Consider the following 19,154-nt stretch of genomic DNA (forward strand, 5'->3'; position numbering starts at 1 on the left):
TATTTCAGTATTCTCTCCAGAAAGAAAAGGTTGTCTCTATTTTTTGACAGGGTTCAATAGTGAAAACTGTAATCAAAATGCAAGCAAAGCCTGAACCAAAGACCTTTTGTTATATCATATGTGAGTTCACTCAGTTTCTTTAGAAATGCATCTTCTAAAAGCTGCATTCAATTTCAACTGCCAACTGCTTGGTATAGTTGAATTAGATAGATCATTGTTCTCACCTATTGTTTCCTTGTACAAAGATATATTTAAACTCAAGAATACAGTCAGTGTCCTAGGATTCTTCATATTAAAAAAAAAAAATCTTCCATTTTCTGTTCTATTTTGGCACATGATTTAAAACACCAGCGCAGTTTGTGAGCAGACTACATAAACTAAGGTGACGACTGTAATGACTTGTCCTACCATTTAGTACAACATCCAATAGATGAATATGCTGCTAAGCATAACTTAATAAGTGGATAAACTCCCAAGGGAAGGAGATTTTTTAAAGATTAAAGTTGCACTAGATCATTCTATATGGTGCCCAGGTTCATTACAAAACCATATATAAAATGTTTTGCCTTAGAGATTGGTAAGTAGAGCAGAGATTCTTTAATTAAAGAATAAAGCTATTATTTGAGTAAAAAATTCTTTTAAAATAGAAAATAATCTTTGGAATGGCTATTCATTTGAATTATATTGTCAAAAGGAAAATTTATGTAATAATGAAAAACTGCTTAATAACAGCCTTAAATCACCATCATTATAGAAATGACTAATACTTCATGAGTGCATGTTTATTTGGTGCCAGGCATAGTACTAAGATGTTCTCTCATAGAATGTTTATTTCTGTTAAAGAAGTACTATTATTGACCCTATTTTACCAAAACATAGAGCAGTAGGTAATCTGTTTAGGTCTAATAAATTGTAAAGCCAGGATTCAGACTCAAACAGTTTCCAGACCTGACACTTTTAACCTCTATGCTATACTGCTTCATGTTGCTATAGGTATTTTTAAACACCTAAGAAGAGAAAAAAGGAAATAGTTTTAGGATTTCCCACCTCCATATGGTTTATATCAAAACAGTGGCAGATACTACATTTATTCTAAACCACAGTCACTTTTTCAAACCTCAAAGAATCAACGCGCTACCTTAACAGATTAATATAATGCAACACTAATGTATGGTTTATTTTAATATTTGCCTGAGACATACTAAATATCATAATTGTGGGGAAAAAAAGGGTTCTCCCAAATTCTTAATACTTCTATCAAAGTATCTAAAATAGCAATTGGAGAGTCGTTGTTTCAGTGAGTAAGGTGCACGGAGATATCTTCCTTTAAACTTCAAAAAAATATAATTTTTTATATTGCTATATCTGTCTGAAGTAGTAAGTTGGAGAAGCTATGGAGGTGGAAGAACAGGTGAAGAGTAAGTTACAAAATACTTTTCCAAAGAGAAGCTTCAATATCTGGCTATCACACCCTAGACAACAAAATTTTATAATAATCACTCTATAAGAAAAAAAGGGCTTCTAATCATGAATGGAATTGATAGGGATTGATATCTAGAAGTAAATCATGTTTCATTGTCTTAGTTCCAAAGATCTTTCGCTCCTCCATTTTTTTCTGATTATCTGTTCCACATTCCATGTCTGTTACTCCCTTTAGAAGTGATTTCTTCTTTCTGTGTACAGACTTGGTTTATGCCTCTCCTATTGCACTCACATTAGGTTTTTAAATTATATATGTTTAGTTTATAGCTGCCTTCTTCCACTATACTTGCAAATTCCAGGGCAAGGACACAGCCTTATATCATTCAACAGTGCTTGAGAAGACTCTCAAAAAATTTCTGCCTCACTGAGTTTATCAAATACCAAAGCATAAGCAGCAAAATAATTCAAACTGTAGTGATTCAAGCAAAAGAAGGTCAGATATGAAGCAAAATGGTTAAAAAAAAAAGGGGGGAAGAAATCAAACACCACCAACAGATGGAAATTAATTTGAACACCCAGTGAGCAATTCAGTCTAGTTGGTCTCTGAGCGTGACAACCCAAAGTTTAAATACCACCTCTCCCACTCTTTCCTAGGGGAGTCTAGACAACTCTCTAAAAATCAATATCTTCATCTGTAAAATGTGATCAAGCACAGTACTCCTTCACTTGATTGTTGTGATGCATGTTCAGTGCTGAACCCATTTTCTACAGTACAGAAAACACTTAAAAATGATAGCTTTTAGGTCAGCTATACTTCAAGGTTTCTTGCCGTGAATCACAAATTTTAACAAATTTACCATAAAGGAAAACTGAGAGAACATGCATGCAGTATCAAAGGTAAAAGTCAGGGCACCAGTGTCAAAATTTAGGAGAAATTATCTTTATTTTCCAGTCCCATTTTCTGAACTTTACACAGTCTCAGTAGTTTGTGGTTCTCAGTACAAATAGTGTCATTTCTAGTACCTTAAATTCATGCTTAACAATACTTTTCTCCATTCTGCTACCGTTCCTCCCACACACTCTTTAAAGCTCTACTCAGAAGTCCTGCTGGCCTTTCTGCTCCTCCAGGCTTCCACATTTATTTTTTTATACCAATCTTTTCATCTACACATTCTAAGTTTCCCAAGGCCAGGGATCAACTGAATTCTGGATCTTCAACCATGGTAAAATGAGTAAATAAATAAACATCTTCTTAATTAAGTATAGCACAGGATAAAAAAATGAACTAAATTACCATTTTCAATTGAATCAAACAGCTCCAATTTAAAATCTAGACTGGTACACAGTATACTATCTCTCCCCATTTGTTTCTAAGCATATCCTCTCCCACTCAGTCAGTAAAATATATACTGTCTTTCAAGAAATGGGGAGGGGGTTCCATGGAACCCCCTGCTACATTTCAGAGCCAAGAACACCTCACCAGACTTTCTCCTGACAAACAGGAAAATGATAGGCATTGTGAACAGCAGCTGTGATGCTCAGCTGAGCAAGAAAATGCAGGGCAGTTTGTAAAAATATCTGAATAGGACTCAGTGCTGAGAACCAAAGGAAGACAATGAATGTGATCACCTGCATAAAACAGCATTCATTAAATATTTGCTGATTGATAAGATCCCTTAGGTCTCTCCCTTGTACATCTCTACCTTTGGCATATTTCAAATTCGGTAAAAAGTCTTATCAATAATGACACTTGTTTTTTAATTGAAAATAGTTTACCTATAACAGTTAGCTTTTTTGAATAAAAAAAAATGAAAAACATGGACATGTGAAGGTGTATAATGGGCAAGGCATCATATAGACAGCAGGTATTAAATGGAAAAACAGTAAAGCCCTAAGCCGTTAGAATCAGGAACGATGTTTTAATGGGCTACAAACGAAGGCAGTGGCTCTGCACAGTGTCTTTTCAGCTAGGCATGATCTAGATTTGTTGCCTCTCACTTAAAGTCAAATAGAAAAGGATAAGAGACCTGAAGATACCTTTTGAGTACCAAAGCCAGCTTCTCTGAACTTTTTAAACCACTTTAGTCAAATTTTAAAAGGTAAGTTGGGGGCCTCCCTGGTGGTGCAAGGGGTTAAGCTGCAACCTATGAAGCTCACCGAAACCACTGCAGCATGAGTTCTAACCCCAGCCAGGGAGCTACCCACATGGCACAGCAGACCTCTCCTGACTCGCCTGCTGCTCCCCTCAGCAGTGTACTTACTAAGTCGAAAAATAATGGAAAAAAAAAAACACGGAAGACTTTGGATTGAGGGCATACAACAAAATGAATAAAACAAGACAAAGTGGCAAATGAAAAACTGGAGGGAATGCACAACATAACAGCAAGATTAACAGTCTTAGTATATAAAGAATATAAATCAATATGGAGAAAGCTGTGCTAGTCACATGAACACATAAAATATATAATAATAAATATTTGGAAAAAGTCTAACCTCTGATAAAAAATGTAAATTAAAACAATAAAATAAGGTAATTAAGAGAAAAGGTTCTAGGATCAAACACCAGACCTAAACATTGGACAATTTGTTTTACTTCTCTGGCCTCATTTTTCTTTGTGAAAGAAAGAAGTGATGATAATAATACCTACACCATAGGAATGATATAAAAATTAAATAATACAATGCATGTCTATTCAGCACAGTGTCTAAGTTTTCAATAAACAATAGCTCTTATGATTATAAAATGGGAATGGATGATGATGGTGATAACTCAGGGTTGAAGAGGATGCAGTGCATGGATATTTTCATATACAACTTGTCAACAAGGACTGATTAACTTTTCAGGAAGACAATTTAGTAATATGTGTCAAAAGTTTTAAAGATGATGATATCCTTTGGGACTGGAAACAGAAACTGATTAAAAACAAAGGAAGAACTCAAAATGGCAAAGATGACTAAAATGACTATCCATCAATGCATCTATTGATCCATGTATTCAATATTTTTTACCCTGGTTATACAAATAGACTCAGTCCCTGGTTTAAAGGTTAGCTGGGAAGATAACAGTCAAATAAGTAAGTGCAATAAATAGATAAGAACCATGACAAGGAGTACAGGGCACTAAGGTGCACAGTGAAGGAGAACCTAGCATAAATTGGGAATGGAGTCTAGGAAGTTTCCCAGGAGTGACATTTAAGCTGGAACTGGAAAGATGAGTGAGAATTAGGTAAAGAAATGAAGGAAAGGTGTTCCAGATAAAGGGAACAGCATGTGCAAAAACCCAGAAACAAAAATATTCTGTGATCCAGTAATTGTCGTTCTTAAAATCTTAAATGTTCCCAGTTAGAATAGAATTACCAAATACAGCTACATAATTGATATGACAATACATCTATGATATATATCAAGCTTTTAAAAAAGTATACAAAATTATATATATAGCAGCGTGCAAAATAAATGCACTATATGACATATAGTTTACTCTCTCCTGTTTTTCCAAATTTCCTGCAGTGGCCATGTATTAGTTCTATAGTTTAAAAAAGTGAAGGACAGGGCTCCCTAAGATGTTCAGAACAGGCTTCCCCAAGACAAACCACTTTGACAGGGGATTATTTTGAGGTGATGTCAATCGAGGCCCTGCAGGCTCATGAAAAACTTACTGCTCTCTTAACTAAATAGAAGAATGTGAATGAGGTGGGGGTAGGTATCTTCCCAGAACTAGGGTTACTACTATAAATAACTTTCTATCTGAATAACCTATGTATATGGCAGCATAAGCATCTAACTATAGAGCATCTGCTCTTCACCATGTGAATCACCCTTTCTTTGTCAGAGTTCTCTTCTGTCCTTGAAGCCCCAGGCCCCTACCCTATTCCTTAGCTCAGGATACATCTCCCCAATTTGCCTCACTGTTTCTTTTTTGTTTAGGTAACATTTAACATTCTAAATCATAGACAACACTGTCTATGATTTAGAGGTCTAGGATCACACCCTTCAGGTATATGTTACCATGTCACACCCACTCCCAAGGCACTGAAAATCTTCCAGCACAGTCTACTATGCACAGTCTCCCCACTTTGCTCCCCCCCCCCTTAGTAGCCTCAATTTCTAGGGGTTGTTACTGGTTTGGGTCATCTGACCCTTGGTTTTGTTTCTCCCATATTCCACATATGACACCATGTGGTATGTCTTTTTCTTTTTGACTTAAGTCAAATAAATCCTATTTGACTGATTGTTCAGCATAATTTCCTCCAGTTCCATGCATGTTGTTGCAAATGGTTAAGAGTTTATCTTTTTTAATAGCTGAGTAGTATTCCATTGTGCCTGGGGAGAGAAAGAGAGAGAGAGAGAGAGAGAGAGAGATTGAGAGAGAGAGAGAGGAGCACTTGAGCACATCTTCATAATCTATTCATATGTCTTTGGGCACTTAGATTGTTTCCAGAGACTGGCTATCATAAAAAGTGTTGCAATGAACATAAATGTGGACATACCCCCTTTGTATTAGTGTTATTGCATTTTTTTGGGTAAACACCTATGAGTAGAATTGTTGTATCATATGATAGATCTATTTTAATATTTTGAAAATCTCCATGCTGTTTTTAGGGGCTAAGCCAATCTACATTCCCACCAACAGTGTAAGAAGTTTCCTTTTTCTCCACACCTTCACTATACTTGTTTCTGGTCTTTTCAATATGGGCCATTTTCACAGGTGCCTCATTGTTTTTGTACCCCTCATGAATATGTGGATTCCCCAATGTGCATAATTAAATGTTATTTTCTCTTACTAATCTGTCTGATGTTAATTTGATTATTTGACCAGCCTGAAAAGAACTTAGAAGGGTAGAGGGAAATTTCCCATCCTTCCCCACAAAAGTTTCTAAAGTTGTTCTTAAAAAATTTAAAAGCATCACTTTTAACTACTTATACTTCACATATATAAATTTCATATTAACTATTGTTATTTTTCTCTGCTAGGGAAAGAGCTATATATATTTGAGGATATATAATTCAATCTCTATCCAGCATCATAGGAAATAGGTTTATGTAAATGAATTTCCCAGTAATTAAAATGTGCATTTAAACATTTAGGAAACTTGAATGGATATCTATTTAATAACACACCACTTAACCCTGACTGTTTAAATGAAGACAAAAAAAGATTAAGCCTGTTTTAATGATTCTTTATGACCATACAATAAAAGTTCTGAGGGTCTACTAGGTCTTAGAGGGGAATCTGTCCTGTCATTAAGTAGTTCATGAATGCTAAATTTTTCCTTATGCCAGCAATTCTTCCTCCCTTGCTGTAAAACCAACACCTATCTTTTTCCAGAACTATAAGGGTACCTGCCTTTAGTAGTACCTGCCACTTTCCATTCTTATTTTACTGTGATTATGTAATCTAGAGTAAGGAAACTAAATATCCGAGTTTATAACAATTCAGTATAAATATAAGAGAAAAATAGGCTTCACTTTCACCTACAAGGTATCACAACAGACTTAGGTAATTCTGTTGCAGGTAGCCATGGCTGCAATATAAATGAACTCCAAAGAGATTGTGAATTTTTTTTTTTTTTTTTTTTTTTTAAATTTTTTTTTTATAGAGGCATGTTATTTATTTATTTATTTGTTTGTTTGTTTTGTTTATACAAGCACTGGGTACAGTCAGAAGCGCGGGAGGGTGAGAGAATTCACCAGACCAAGAGCGGGGAGCAGAGCAGGCAGAAGGACCGAAGTACACTGCTGGGGGGAGCAGCGGGCGGCAGGAGAGGTCTGCACGCCATGTGGGGTGGCAGGAGAGGTCTGCGCGCCACGTGGGACCCTCCTCCGGTGGCCGGGGAGCAGCTGGGGATCGAACCGGCGCTGCAGAGGCTGCAGGCAGCTTCGCAACCCAGCGCTCAACCACTGCGCCACCGGGGAGGCCCTGAATTCTTGATTGTATGTCAAGTCTTGGTTCCTTTACTATGCTGGTAGTCAAATTCTTAGGATTAGAAACTCATATGCCTTTTCTCTTTTCACATCATGGAAAGAAATGTGGACAAAAAGCCAAGGGAACTTACTTCTAGAGCAGGTTTTTACGCCAATTAATTTTGTAACCTTCAGCTTTTTTTTAACCTTGGTACTTGTCCTGCATAACTTATGAGACTGCTCTAGAATTAAATTAGATCGCAAACACAAAAACACTGTGAAAAGTATAAAGTACAGAAAAGTAAAAGATTTTTATGGCATTTCATTGAATTTACATGAATCAATATAGGTATCCATTCAGAAAATTTATATCAGAAAGAACAGAGGGAAAGAGATAATTATTAAACTGCTCTCTATTAATTAAGAAACATCTATTATCTAGGACGAACTAGGATAGTCATTCCAGATAGTATCTACATATTCCAAGACTTGATATCTCTGATTCTTCCTCCTCTATGTCCAATCAGTCCCTAGGTTCTTGTTATCTTTTCCACAATCCCTTAGATCTGTCCCTTTCTTTTCATTACCACTTCACAATCCCAATTCAGACTTCAGACCTTCATTATCTTATACCTGCGTTACTTTAACGGTCTCTAACTGGGTTACGTTAACAGTCTCTAACATGACTTCTCTCAAATCTCTTTGCTCCCCCTATTTTCTATACCTGCTCAAAAACCTCCAAGGACTCTCCTTTACCTTCTCTATCAAGTTCAAACTCCTAAGCTCAGCAGTCCCTGTGCAGCCCTAGTTGCCTCCTGACCTTTATCTCTTACACTTCCAAACAAATCATTCCTCAAACCAGCTTATTCTTCAGGTATGCCTTGTACTAGTCTGCCTCTGAGTGTTGTTGTAGACAGTCTCTACCAGGAATACTCTACTTCCCAGCTTCTAGCTTAGCCTATAAAAATTCAACCCATCCTTCAAAACTAGTTTGAGAGTCACCTACTACATACACTTTTGTTTGTCATGAGGGAAAAGATGGCGATTCTAAAGTTAGACACATCTACATTTGAATTAGAGCTTCAACAAATGAGTGGCAATGGGCATATTGCCACTTAACAGTTCTTTACCTCAGTTTCTTCACCTGTAAAATGGAGTATATTGAGAGAAGTAAATGAATTAATCTATGTAAAGCACTCAGCATGACGCCTGACATAAACAACACCCAAAGAGAAGTTAGATATTGTTATTATTACTTTTGCCATGAGTGAATTTACCTTAATCTCAATTTAGACAATAGTTAGGGCCATTACAAACTGGCTGTTCATGTACACACAATATTATTCTCCTCACTTTCCTTTTCTACCCTCTCATCTCATATTTATATTCCTGATGGATAGAATATCTTTTATATCTTAGTGTTTATAGTCATTCACACTCAGTAGATGGTGAATAGATTTGTTTAATTCCTAATAAGAGAACACTAAAGAGCTGACAGTATTCAAACCCCCTACCTCCTATAATGAAAAAGCATAATTAAATGCTTTAAATGATTTAATTTAAAAACTAAATTTCCAGCCTCACAAAATCAAGTCTCTCCTTTTATGGTCCTCTTGATTCATTTTGCTTTTTCTTTTAAAACTAACAACTAAACCTCTTTGTGCAGCAAGTGATGCGACAGCAAATAAACGCAGGTAAGACAGCAATGAAACACTGGAATACAAGACAATGCAAGGAAGTGAAATAGGAAGACAATTTAAAAGGAAAGATAACTGGCTCATCATTCATGTTATCAATGCTCAATGTTTCACATTTTCGCTCACACACACCCCCCAGTTCCAGGATTCCTTTGCACCCAGACCAACTTATAAACAACGGAAATAACCAGGTTTCTAAAGCAAGTAAATGTAAAAATATCCCTCATTTAACAACACAGTTGAATTTACCACATGATCAATTTACTGACCTAGTCAAAAATAACTATTAACATATCTCAAAATTCTAAAGTAATCAAGTTTGGACTAATTAATTCATCAAGTAGATGTGACCTTACTGTATACTAATCATTCACCTCAAGAAAATTGCTGTAACTTTATGTATACTATGATTATAACATAAAGTGTTTTTAAAATGCCCTGGAAAATAATGTTACTATAATATTGGCTTCCAGTTTATTTGCATGATTTGACTAACCTTCAGTTGCTTTTTCAGTCAAAATCAAATGCAGTTCGGTGACTACTATACTCAAAGAGTTTACTAGTGGAATGAATTAAGATGGTTTGTTAATGACTTTTCAAAAATTACATAAATTAGCATACCCATAAGAATAAATTATATTAAATTTCTAGTCCTAGGATACTTGTCTTAGAGGACCCCAAAAGGTTTCAACGGCCTTGAAGTGCAATTATTCCCAAATGACAGAATCTTAAAAAATGAAAAGAGTCTTTGAAATCCTCACTGTGGAATTCTTTATACCTCCTAGGCAAAGGGTCCTACAGCCATTGCTTGAATACTTTCAGCAAAGGGCATTCACTATTTTGCAAGGCAGTCCACTCCATTGTTACACAATTCTTCTGTACAGTGATTAGAAATAAGCCTCCCTCAACTTCTATTCAAGGATCCTAGTTCTGCTCTTTGGAACAACACAAGGCAAGTTAACCTCTGAAATACAATCACTACTAGAATTAGAATATGGTGGTCAATTTGGTCACACAAAATGCAAAAGAAAACTCAAGGGGAAAAAAGGAAACCACACTATCTGAAACAAAATTTTGAAATTCAGTAAACTGTTGAAATCACAAGCCAATATATTTTTATGGCTCACACCTCAGTTAACAAATAAATATTTAAAGTAACCCGATTTTTTACAGTGGAAGGTGGTACAATGTTTACCGAATACCTTTTTGCAACTTGACACCACTAAATCCACCAATATAGTTCTAAATTTTACAATTATGGAGGAAGTTCAAGATGTTTTTTCTAACTGCTCATCTTTTCATTTGATCTATTTCCCTCTAAAACATCTGGATTTCAAAAAAATATTCCATGTTGCCCCACCGGTGCAATATTTCATTTTTAAAATAAATATTTCAGAAATAAAGCCTAAAAGAATAGAGTGTAAGGGGTGGGGTGGGGGACTGGGGATGGGGGTGGGGGCAAAGGCAAAGAAGGGCCCAGCAGGAAAAGGCTGGTTCCAGGGTATTTTCCCCTGGAAGCATGCTTCACTGGCAGCGGCATCTGAAACTAACGAGCCATACAAACACCATCCAAGAACAAAAACGATCATGAGCAATGAGTGTAAGACATAAATGTCTGGAAGATGGAAATGAATTGGCACTGGTCATCAAACAGCGCCAGACGCCAGGGGACCTCGCTGGGGAAAGGTAACAGGTCCAAGAAGCAGAGACCACGACCACTCTTTGGGGGAGGGGAGGAGGGAAGAATCCAAGGAGTAAGTACCGCTGAGCAGTCCAATGCAGCCGAACAGTACCGAGCACCAGCAAGGCAGTCAGTGACTGGGGGGGTGGGGAGAGGCAAACACCACGGAGAGCCTGCAGTGTGCAAATGCTGAACGGGTCCATGAAACGGGCGTGGGGAAGGGGCTAGGGGTGTGTGTAAGGGGCGGCGCAGGAGTCCCCTGGTCCTCTCCCTGCAGCAGAGCAACAGAGGGTAAAGGAAGGGGGAGGGTGAAAAGCAAGAATGACTCATTCCCGAAAGGAAGTGCCTAAGCCATAGGCAGGCATGCCGCGGAGGGGCGGGGAGGTGGGATCTGAGGAGAGGCCTCTCAGAGGTAGGCGCCCAGGGAGAAGGGGGCAAAAACCCACGTCCGGCAGTTCCTGCAGCTCGCCTTCAACGCGGGGCGTGCGGGGGGTTCGCGGCCGCCGGGTGCCGAGGCCTGGGAAGCGGCGCGGCGCGTGCGCAGTGGCGCTCGGCGGGACCCGCTGAGGCAAAGCGGAGCCGCAGTGACAGAAGGAGCGAAGCGGCCGCCAGGAGGGACTCACCGAGGCGCAGGGGCTGGAGGTGGTGCTGGGGGTAGGCGACCGCTGGACCGTGACCAAAGCCATCTAGGTGCTGCTGGGTTGTTCCGGGCAGGGCATTCTCGTCCTGAGTGTGGGGGGCGGGAGGGTGACGAGCCGGGATGGGGCAGGGGGTGTGGGGCGGGGGTGCAGGGAGCCGGGAGGAGGAGGAGGCCGCGGGAACGGCCGCGAGCTCCGCACCCACCGCTCGACTCTCGCAGACTGACGCGCCGAGCGGACGGCTGGCGGGCGGGCGGGCGGCTCGGCAGCTGCGGGGCACAATGAGCGTTCCCAGTGCGCAGGCGCCACCTGTCAGCAACCGCCTCTCCCCTCGGCGCGCGCCGCCGCCTCGCGGTAACCCGTGAGTTGCCGGAAGCTGGCGGGGAGTGTGCGCCCCGCGCCGCCGCCCCCGCCCGGGTCCGGCGGGAGACCCGCCCGGCGCGCTCGGCTTGCGCGGAGGCGGCCCAGGGGGGTGGAGGGCGGGGCCGCCGGAGCCCCTCTTCTGTCAGACAACCATTTTAGGAGGTGAGGCGCCCAGATGAACGATCTTTAGTGAAAAGAATCTGAGGTGGAAATCTGGTGGAAAACGGGGTTTTCTGGTGGAAAACGGGGTTTCGCGGGGTTTCAGACGCGTTCGCTGCTAGTGAGAGAGACTTTACTGGCGCCAACAGGAGAGTTTAGCCCCGTTTGACCTGGTTCTTAGGGGCTTACCTGAGCTTTCTGAGCGTTCCCACCCTTCTGTTTTAGAGTTCAGGGTTTTATGATGAGACTTCTTGAAAGAAAACAAGATTTTAAATTTTGTAGCCCGGGAAGCTCATGGTGTCCCCGTCCTGTCTCTGTCACCCTGGTCCCTCTCTAAGGACTCTCGTTTTTCCGGCGTCTAAGAGAGGCTGAGCCAGTCTGGGAGGCCGGGAAAGCTGGGCTCACGGAGTTGTAAGGGGTCCAACCTGCTGTTTGCTTCCCACTTGCTTCCCGCTGTGAAGAATTTCTCTTGAACAGCATTTGCTCTTTGAGATTACTTCTTTCACTCTAGATTTCCTTATTTCTTACACGTGAAATGTAGGTATTTTAAAGAAATAATTTTTTAAAAGATAAACTGTCAGCTGAACGTAAGCCAAGAATATAATGGGAAAATCAAGATTAAAAAGGGAGGGGGGAGCGCACTATGCAAATACCAATGATTATTTACACAGAAAAAGAGGGTAGGCAAAGTTATCTCTCAATTTAAATGGATGAGCTGGTAAATATCACCATAGACATCAGATCAAAGCTGTAGAAAACACACATTCAAGAGTTGCGGTTATTAAATCCCACCTCCTCCTGTTTGTCCCTCAAAGTCTCTTGGATCTCATTGCTTTTTTCAGTTGATAGTGCTGTCATGAGGTCTTTCTGGCTGCTGAATGGTTAAGTGCCGCTAGAGCCCTCTGTGCTGAGCCTTTGTTCTCTCCCTGGGGCCCCGTGGTTGAAATAATTAGCAGGGAGTTTCCGTCAAGAATCAAATACTGAGGGTCCCTGTACTGTACAGCCCTGTGTGCGGAATGTATTGCTGAGCAGCCAGCTGGTAGTCGTTTGCCCCCTGGTGGTGGTCAAGAGTGCCTGCGAGACAAAATTAAAGATGTATGCTTCGCAGATTGAACAATCCGACTTCCCCCCAGGGCTACATAGCAAAAAGGAAAAGACAAAGTTCGTGAGAACTTTGAACCAGTGCATAGGAAACCAAACAGGAAGCTATATGCATAGCCAAGAAATATACAGAGCTGAATGCGGAATGATCTGGCTTCTAGTTCCAGCTCTGATAAATCTTAAATAAGTGGCTTAAATTTTTTGAGCTAAAGTTTCTTTATTTCTTCAGTGGAGCTCTAACTCACAGGAATCTTGTCATCAAATAAGATAATGTAAAGTGCAGTATAAACTATAAGTCTTATTATATTTATGATAATTTTATTATTCTCTAAGGCTGTTTCCAGTTCAGTCAGTTTTTACTGAAAATAGCATTAAGTAAAAAGGTAGTAAAAAGATGATTCATCTTTTTCTTAAGTTGAAGTGCATTAGTATATCTGAGGTGTATGCCTGAGGTATATCTGAGTATATCTGAGGTAGTATCTGAGGTGTATACCTGAGGTATATCTGAGTATATCTGACGTAGTATACCTGGTGAAAATTGTGATTATAAAGTGTTCAAATTCACATTGTTTATATTCATGAAGTTAGTTTATTAATTTACAGGGGAAATATCTCATCCTACCTTTTAAAGAAAAATAAAATTTGGAAATTTTTGGTGATGCTAATTCATTTATCATTAGTTGAGAAAATACCAAGTGTGTATTATATATTAGAAACTATTTAAGGAAAAATAAAATTCTATATACCTCTCAGAGACCTCTCAGAGACACCTATTAACCTGTTAGTAGGTGAAAATATGTCAAATAATAACAGTATGGGGCCTCCCTGGTGGCTCAGGGGTTAAAGTATCAGTGCTATCAAGCTCTCACCAGCCACTGCAGCATGAGTTCTATCCACAGCCAGGGAGCTAATCCATATAGCACAGCAGACCGCTCCTGTCTTTCCCACTGCTCCCCTCAGCAGTGTATTTCAGTAGATCTGCCTGTTCTGCTCCCCTCTCTGTCTCTGGTGAATCCTCTCACCCCATCACCTCTGGCCTAGAACCCAGTTCTTGTATATATAAATAAATAAATCATTAAAAAATATAATAATAGCATGATTTATTGGTACTATGACTTCAGTCACCCCTGCTAGGCCCCAAAGGAGATACATACACACACACACACACACACACACACACGTACATACATACACACATACTCACATATATATGAGACGTCTAGATATACCCAAAGTAGTATAGAAACACAGGCAAGAAGGTCTGGGCAAATGTGTGATTCATTATAATGGCTTTCAGGCTTTGGTTGAAGATCCCAATATAGCCACTTTGTGAACTAAACTGGATCACTTGTGAGCATTTGAAATCTATACTCTCTGCCCAATTTATACCTGCTCTTCCCTGGACTCCATCCTAGTTTCTATTTGGTCTTTTGGTGATCTAAGGGAGGAGGTATATACTTATAATAGAAGATCCTAGAATTCTGATATAAGGAACCTACCTCTATATCATAAAAGCCATATATGACAAGCCCATAGCCAATATCATTCTCAATGGTGAAAAGCTGAAAGAATTTCCATTAAGATCTGAAACAAGACAAGGAGGTCCACTCTCACCACGCTTTTCAATATAATACTGGAAGTCCTAGCCAGAGCAATAAGACAAGAGAAAGACATACAAGTAATCCAAACAGGCAAGGAAGAAGTCAAACTATCACTGTTTGCAGATGATATGATAATATACATAGAGAACCCCAAAAACTCCACAGGAAAACTAATCAAACTAATCAATCAGTTTAATAAAATAGCAGGATACAAAATAAATATGCAAAAATCAGTAGCCTTCCTATACACAATAAATCTGAAGAAGAAATCAAGAAAACCATCCCTTTTATTACTGAAACAAAAAAAAAGTCAAATACTTGGGAATAAACCTAACAAAAGCAGTAAAGGACCTATATAAAGAAAACTATAATACACTGTTAAAAGAAACAGAAGACACAAAGAAATGGAAAGACATCCCCTGCTCATGGATTGGAAGAATTAACATTATCAAAATGGCCATCCTACCAAAAGCAATTTACAGATTCAATGCTATTCCAATAAAAATTTTAATTATATTCTTCAAAGAAATAAAACAAACATTGATGAAATTCATATGGAGCCACCAAAAACCCCAAATAGCCAAAGCTCTCCTGAAAAAAAAAAAGAAGGGAATGGAGGCATCACACGCCCAGACTTCAAACTATACTACAAAGCCATAATAATCAAAACTGCATGGTATTGGAACAAGAACAGACACATCGATCAATGGAACCAAATAGAAAATCCAGAAATAAACCTATAAATATATAGTCAAGTAATCTTTGACAAAGAAGCAAAGAATATGCAATGGAGCAAAGAAAGTTTGTTCAATAAATGGTGCTGGGAAAACTGGGTCGCTACGTGCAAAAAAATGAAGCTTGACTACTGCCTCACACCATGCACAAAAACCAACTCAAAATGTATTGAAGAACTAGACATAAGACCTGAAAGCATAAAATATATAGAAGGAAATATAGACAAAACACTACACGAAATACACCTCAAAAAAATCTTTAAAGACTCATCACCCAAAGCAGTGATAGTGGAGGCAAAGATAAAGAGCTGGGACTACATCAAATTAAAGAGCTTCTGTATAGCAAAAGAGACAGTAACCAAAACAAGCAGATACCCCAATGACTGGGAGAAAATTTTTGCACACAGCACTAATGATAAAGGACTGATCACAAAAATCAACAAAGAGCTGAAGAGTCTCAACAAAAACAAAGTAAATAACCCAGTCAAAAAATGGGCAGAAGAGCTAAAAAGGAACTTCTTCAAAGAGGAAATGCGAGGGCCTCCCCGGTGGTGCAGCAGTTGAGTGCTGGGCTGCGAAGCTGCCCGCAGCTTCTGCAGCACCAGTTCAATTCCTGGCCACCAGGCGAGGGTCCCACATGGCGCGCAGACCTCTCCTGCTGCCCGCTGCTCCCCTCAGCAATGTACTTCTGCCTGTTCTGCTTCCCGCTCTGGCTATGGTGAATTCTCTCACCCTCCTGCACTTCTGACTGTACACAGTGCTTGCATAAATAAATAAATAAATCTTAAAAAACAAAAAAGAGGAAATGCAAATGGCCAACAGGCATATGAAAAAATGTTCAGCATCACTTGTAATCAGGGAAATGCAAATCAAAACTACCATGAGATACCATCTTACATCAGTGAGAATGACACATGTTAAAAAAAACTAGCAACAACAAATGTTGGTGAGGATGTGGAGAAAAAGTAACTCTCCTCCATTGAGGGTGGGAATGCAAACTTGTCCAACCACTATGGAAAGCTGTGTGGAGATTCCTCAACCTGCTAAAGATGGAGCTTCTATATGATCCAGCAATTCCACTCCTAGGTATTTACCCGAAGGACACAGAAACATTAATTCAAAAGCACATCTGCACCTCTATGTTTATTGCAGTGCTATTTATAATAGGTAAGATATAGAGACAACCCAAATGCCCAAAAATAGATGACTGGATCAAGAAGATGTGGTGCATATACACAATGGAATATTACTCAGCAATCAAAAAAGATAAGCTCATGCAATTTGCAGCAACATAGATGGAGCTGGAAGGGATCATAGTCAGCGAAATAAGCCAGAAAGAAAAAGAAAAATACCAGATGGTCTCACTCATAGCAGGAATTTGGAAAACCAATTTGGGACCAGGAAAAAGACTAATTGTAATAGAGTAGGAATCAGAATCAACAGGCAACTATAGACCAGAGACACACTATGGGGGTTGGGGGGTAGGAGGGAATAAGGTCAGGATAAGGGGAGTGGGAATTGTGTGGGGACTATAACCAAGATGAAAATGCATACATTGTGCAAAAATGAAAAATGTAAAAAAAAAGTAAAATAAAAATTTTTTTAAATGGGCAGAATAGCTAAAAAGATACTTCTCCAAAGAGGAAATGCGGATTGGCAACAGGTATATGAAAAAATGTTCAACATCACTTATAATCAGGGAGATGCAAATCAAAACTACAATGAGATACCACCTTACACCAGTGAGAATGGCACACATTAAAAAAGCAAGCAACAACAAATGTTGATGAGGATGTGGAGAAAAAGGAACTCTCCTACACTGAGGGTGGGAATGCAAACTTGTCCAACCACTATGGAAAGCTGTGTGGAGGTTCCTCCAACTATTAAAAATGGAGCTACCATATGACCCAGAAATTCCACTCCTAGGAATCTATCCAAAGGATACAAAAACATTAATTCAAAAAGATACCTGCACCCCTATGTTTATTGCAGTGCTATTTATAATAGGTAAGATACAGAAACAACTCAAATGTCCAAAAATAGATGACTGGATCAAGCAGATGTGGTCCATGTACACAATGGAATACTATTCAGCAACCAAAAAAGATAAACTCATGCCATTCGCAACAACATGGATGGAGCTATAAGGGATCATGCTCAGTGAAATAAGTCAGAAAGAAAAAGAAAAATATCAGATGGTTTCAGTTATAGGAGGACGATAGGGGAAACAAACAAGAGATCAGAAAAAAAATAACAATAATAATAATTAAAAAAAACAAAGTTAGCAGGCAACCATAAATCAGAGACATTCTTCGAGGGTGGGGGAGGAAAAGGGATCAAAACAGGAGAGAGAAGAGCACAAAGGACTATGGTGATGTTTCATGGGTAAATTGGTGATGGGAATTTTATGGGGAATACATAATTTTGTAAAAGATATAGATAAAGTATGCGTTTTCATCTTGGTTATAGTCCCTGTACAATTCCTACCACCCTTGTTTTGATCCTACTCCCTTCCCCCCTCCTCTCCTGTGGAGTGTCTCTGTGGTTGCTTGTTGATTTTGATTTTCACTTTGTTGTAGTTAAGTTTTTTTCCTGATCCCTTATTTCATACATTGTACAGAAATGAAAAATGATGTAAAAAATATATAAAATAAAAAAATAAAGCAACTTAAAAATTTAAAAAAAAGAAAAATTTGCAAAAAAAAAAAAAGTTCCTAGAATCCTCTTACTATGCTAGTTGAAATCAGGAGAGGCCAAGAGCAGGATTCCCAAAAAAGGGAGTTAAAGAGACCAAAGTCCTCTTAGTTCTATTTATAAATACCTTTAGTCTTCCTGTCTGTGATCATGAAGGCCTAGATGTGCCACTGGAGTTCATTTAATCCTTAACTTGTATCATCACTTCCTTGGAGATAAAATTTTAGAGGAACTTTTGAAATTCCTAGTTCTTCAACTTTGAGAACCTGATGAAAACTATCGATCTTTTTTCCAGAAAGACACACTTGCATATTTCATATGCATACACTTGAAATCCATGAGGGATCCCAGGTTAGAGAATCCTGATCTAAAGGTTAAATACTTCTAAGCCTTTTTTCATACCATGACATCCAGAGAAATGATTATTTTAACAGGTTATAATGAAAGGGATTTAGTGAACTATATGGGAGCTATATGGGAGTTGATGAAAAAATTGTTTATTTAATGCAATTATTATGGAAAAAAACATGTTAGAATTTTTAAATATTGAATTTGTATAAGCTTCCAAATACAAATCTTCTCAAAACTGTAATGAAACATCTGAGATTGTTTCTGTAATCATAACTTTTTTATGTAGAGTTTTATGATTGTAATAACTGCATGCAATTCCTGAACAAGACAGCTTCACAGTGATCACTTCAAATTCTTGGTGGCCATTACTAATGACTTAGTTAATTATTAATGATTTTGTTCATTTAAATAGGTGGCAAATTTAAAACAATTTTCATAACAATTCAAAATTTACAATTATAAATTATATTTGATTCTGATAGCTCATAACTTTTTTGCCACTGGCAAACATGATGTGGAAATATCTTGTCAAACTGTGACTGGATTTAGAATCCATTCAAACTTTTTCATATCAAGTATATATTACAGAATAATGATGAAGCTCTAATTTGCAGCATGACTGAGTCATTAAAGCAATGAGTCTGCAACTAACATGGACATAATTAAAAGGGCATATCGGCAATAAAGCAGAAGAATCCGGTAAATATAAAGATAGAGACTGAGGCCTGAGTCCATAAGGCATATCTGCCCTTGACTGCACCCCAAGCTGAGTCCTGCTCGTTGGGCGCTGAGTACCTGTACTCATCCTG

The 19,154-nt window shown here is 38.8% G+C and overlaps 2 protein-coding genes across 4 annotated transcripts in view; one reads left to right on the forward strand and one right to left on the reverse strand.

The window, feature by feature from the left end:
* SSH2 (slingshot protein phosphatase 2) overlaps positions 1-11,543 on the reverse strand; it is a 263,078-nt gene extending 251,535 nt beyond the window's left edge. Inside the window, exon 1 of the mRNA XM_037493772.2 lies at positions 11,328-11,543. Coding sequence (XP_037349669.1) covers positions 11,328-11,390 — 63 coding nt within the window. The 5' untranslated portion in view covers positions 11,391-11,543. The remainder of the gene's footprint in view (positions 1-11,327) is intronic.
* Positions 11,305-19,154, forward strand: part of EFCAB5 (EF-hand calcium binding domain 5) — a 106,364-nt gene continuing 98,514 nt past the window's right edge. The window contains exon 1 of one of the 3 annotated variants that reach the window (XM_054689151.1): positions 11,305-11,358. The gene's annotated coding sequence lies outside the window, so the exon portion shown is untranslated. The other 2 variants (XM_054689152.1, XM_037493774.2) reach the window with 2 other exon arrangements.

The sequence above is a fragment of the Talpa occidentalis genome, unplaced genomic scaffold (assembly GCF_014898055.3).
Source record: "Talpa occidentalis isolate TD23 unplaced genomic scaffold, MPIMG_talOcc4v2.1 talOcc4.7, whole genome shotgun sequence".
Lineage (NCBI taxonomy): Eukaryota > Metazoa > Chordata > Mammalia > Eulipotyphla > Talpidae > Talpa > Talpa occidentalis.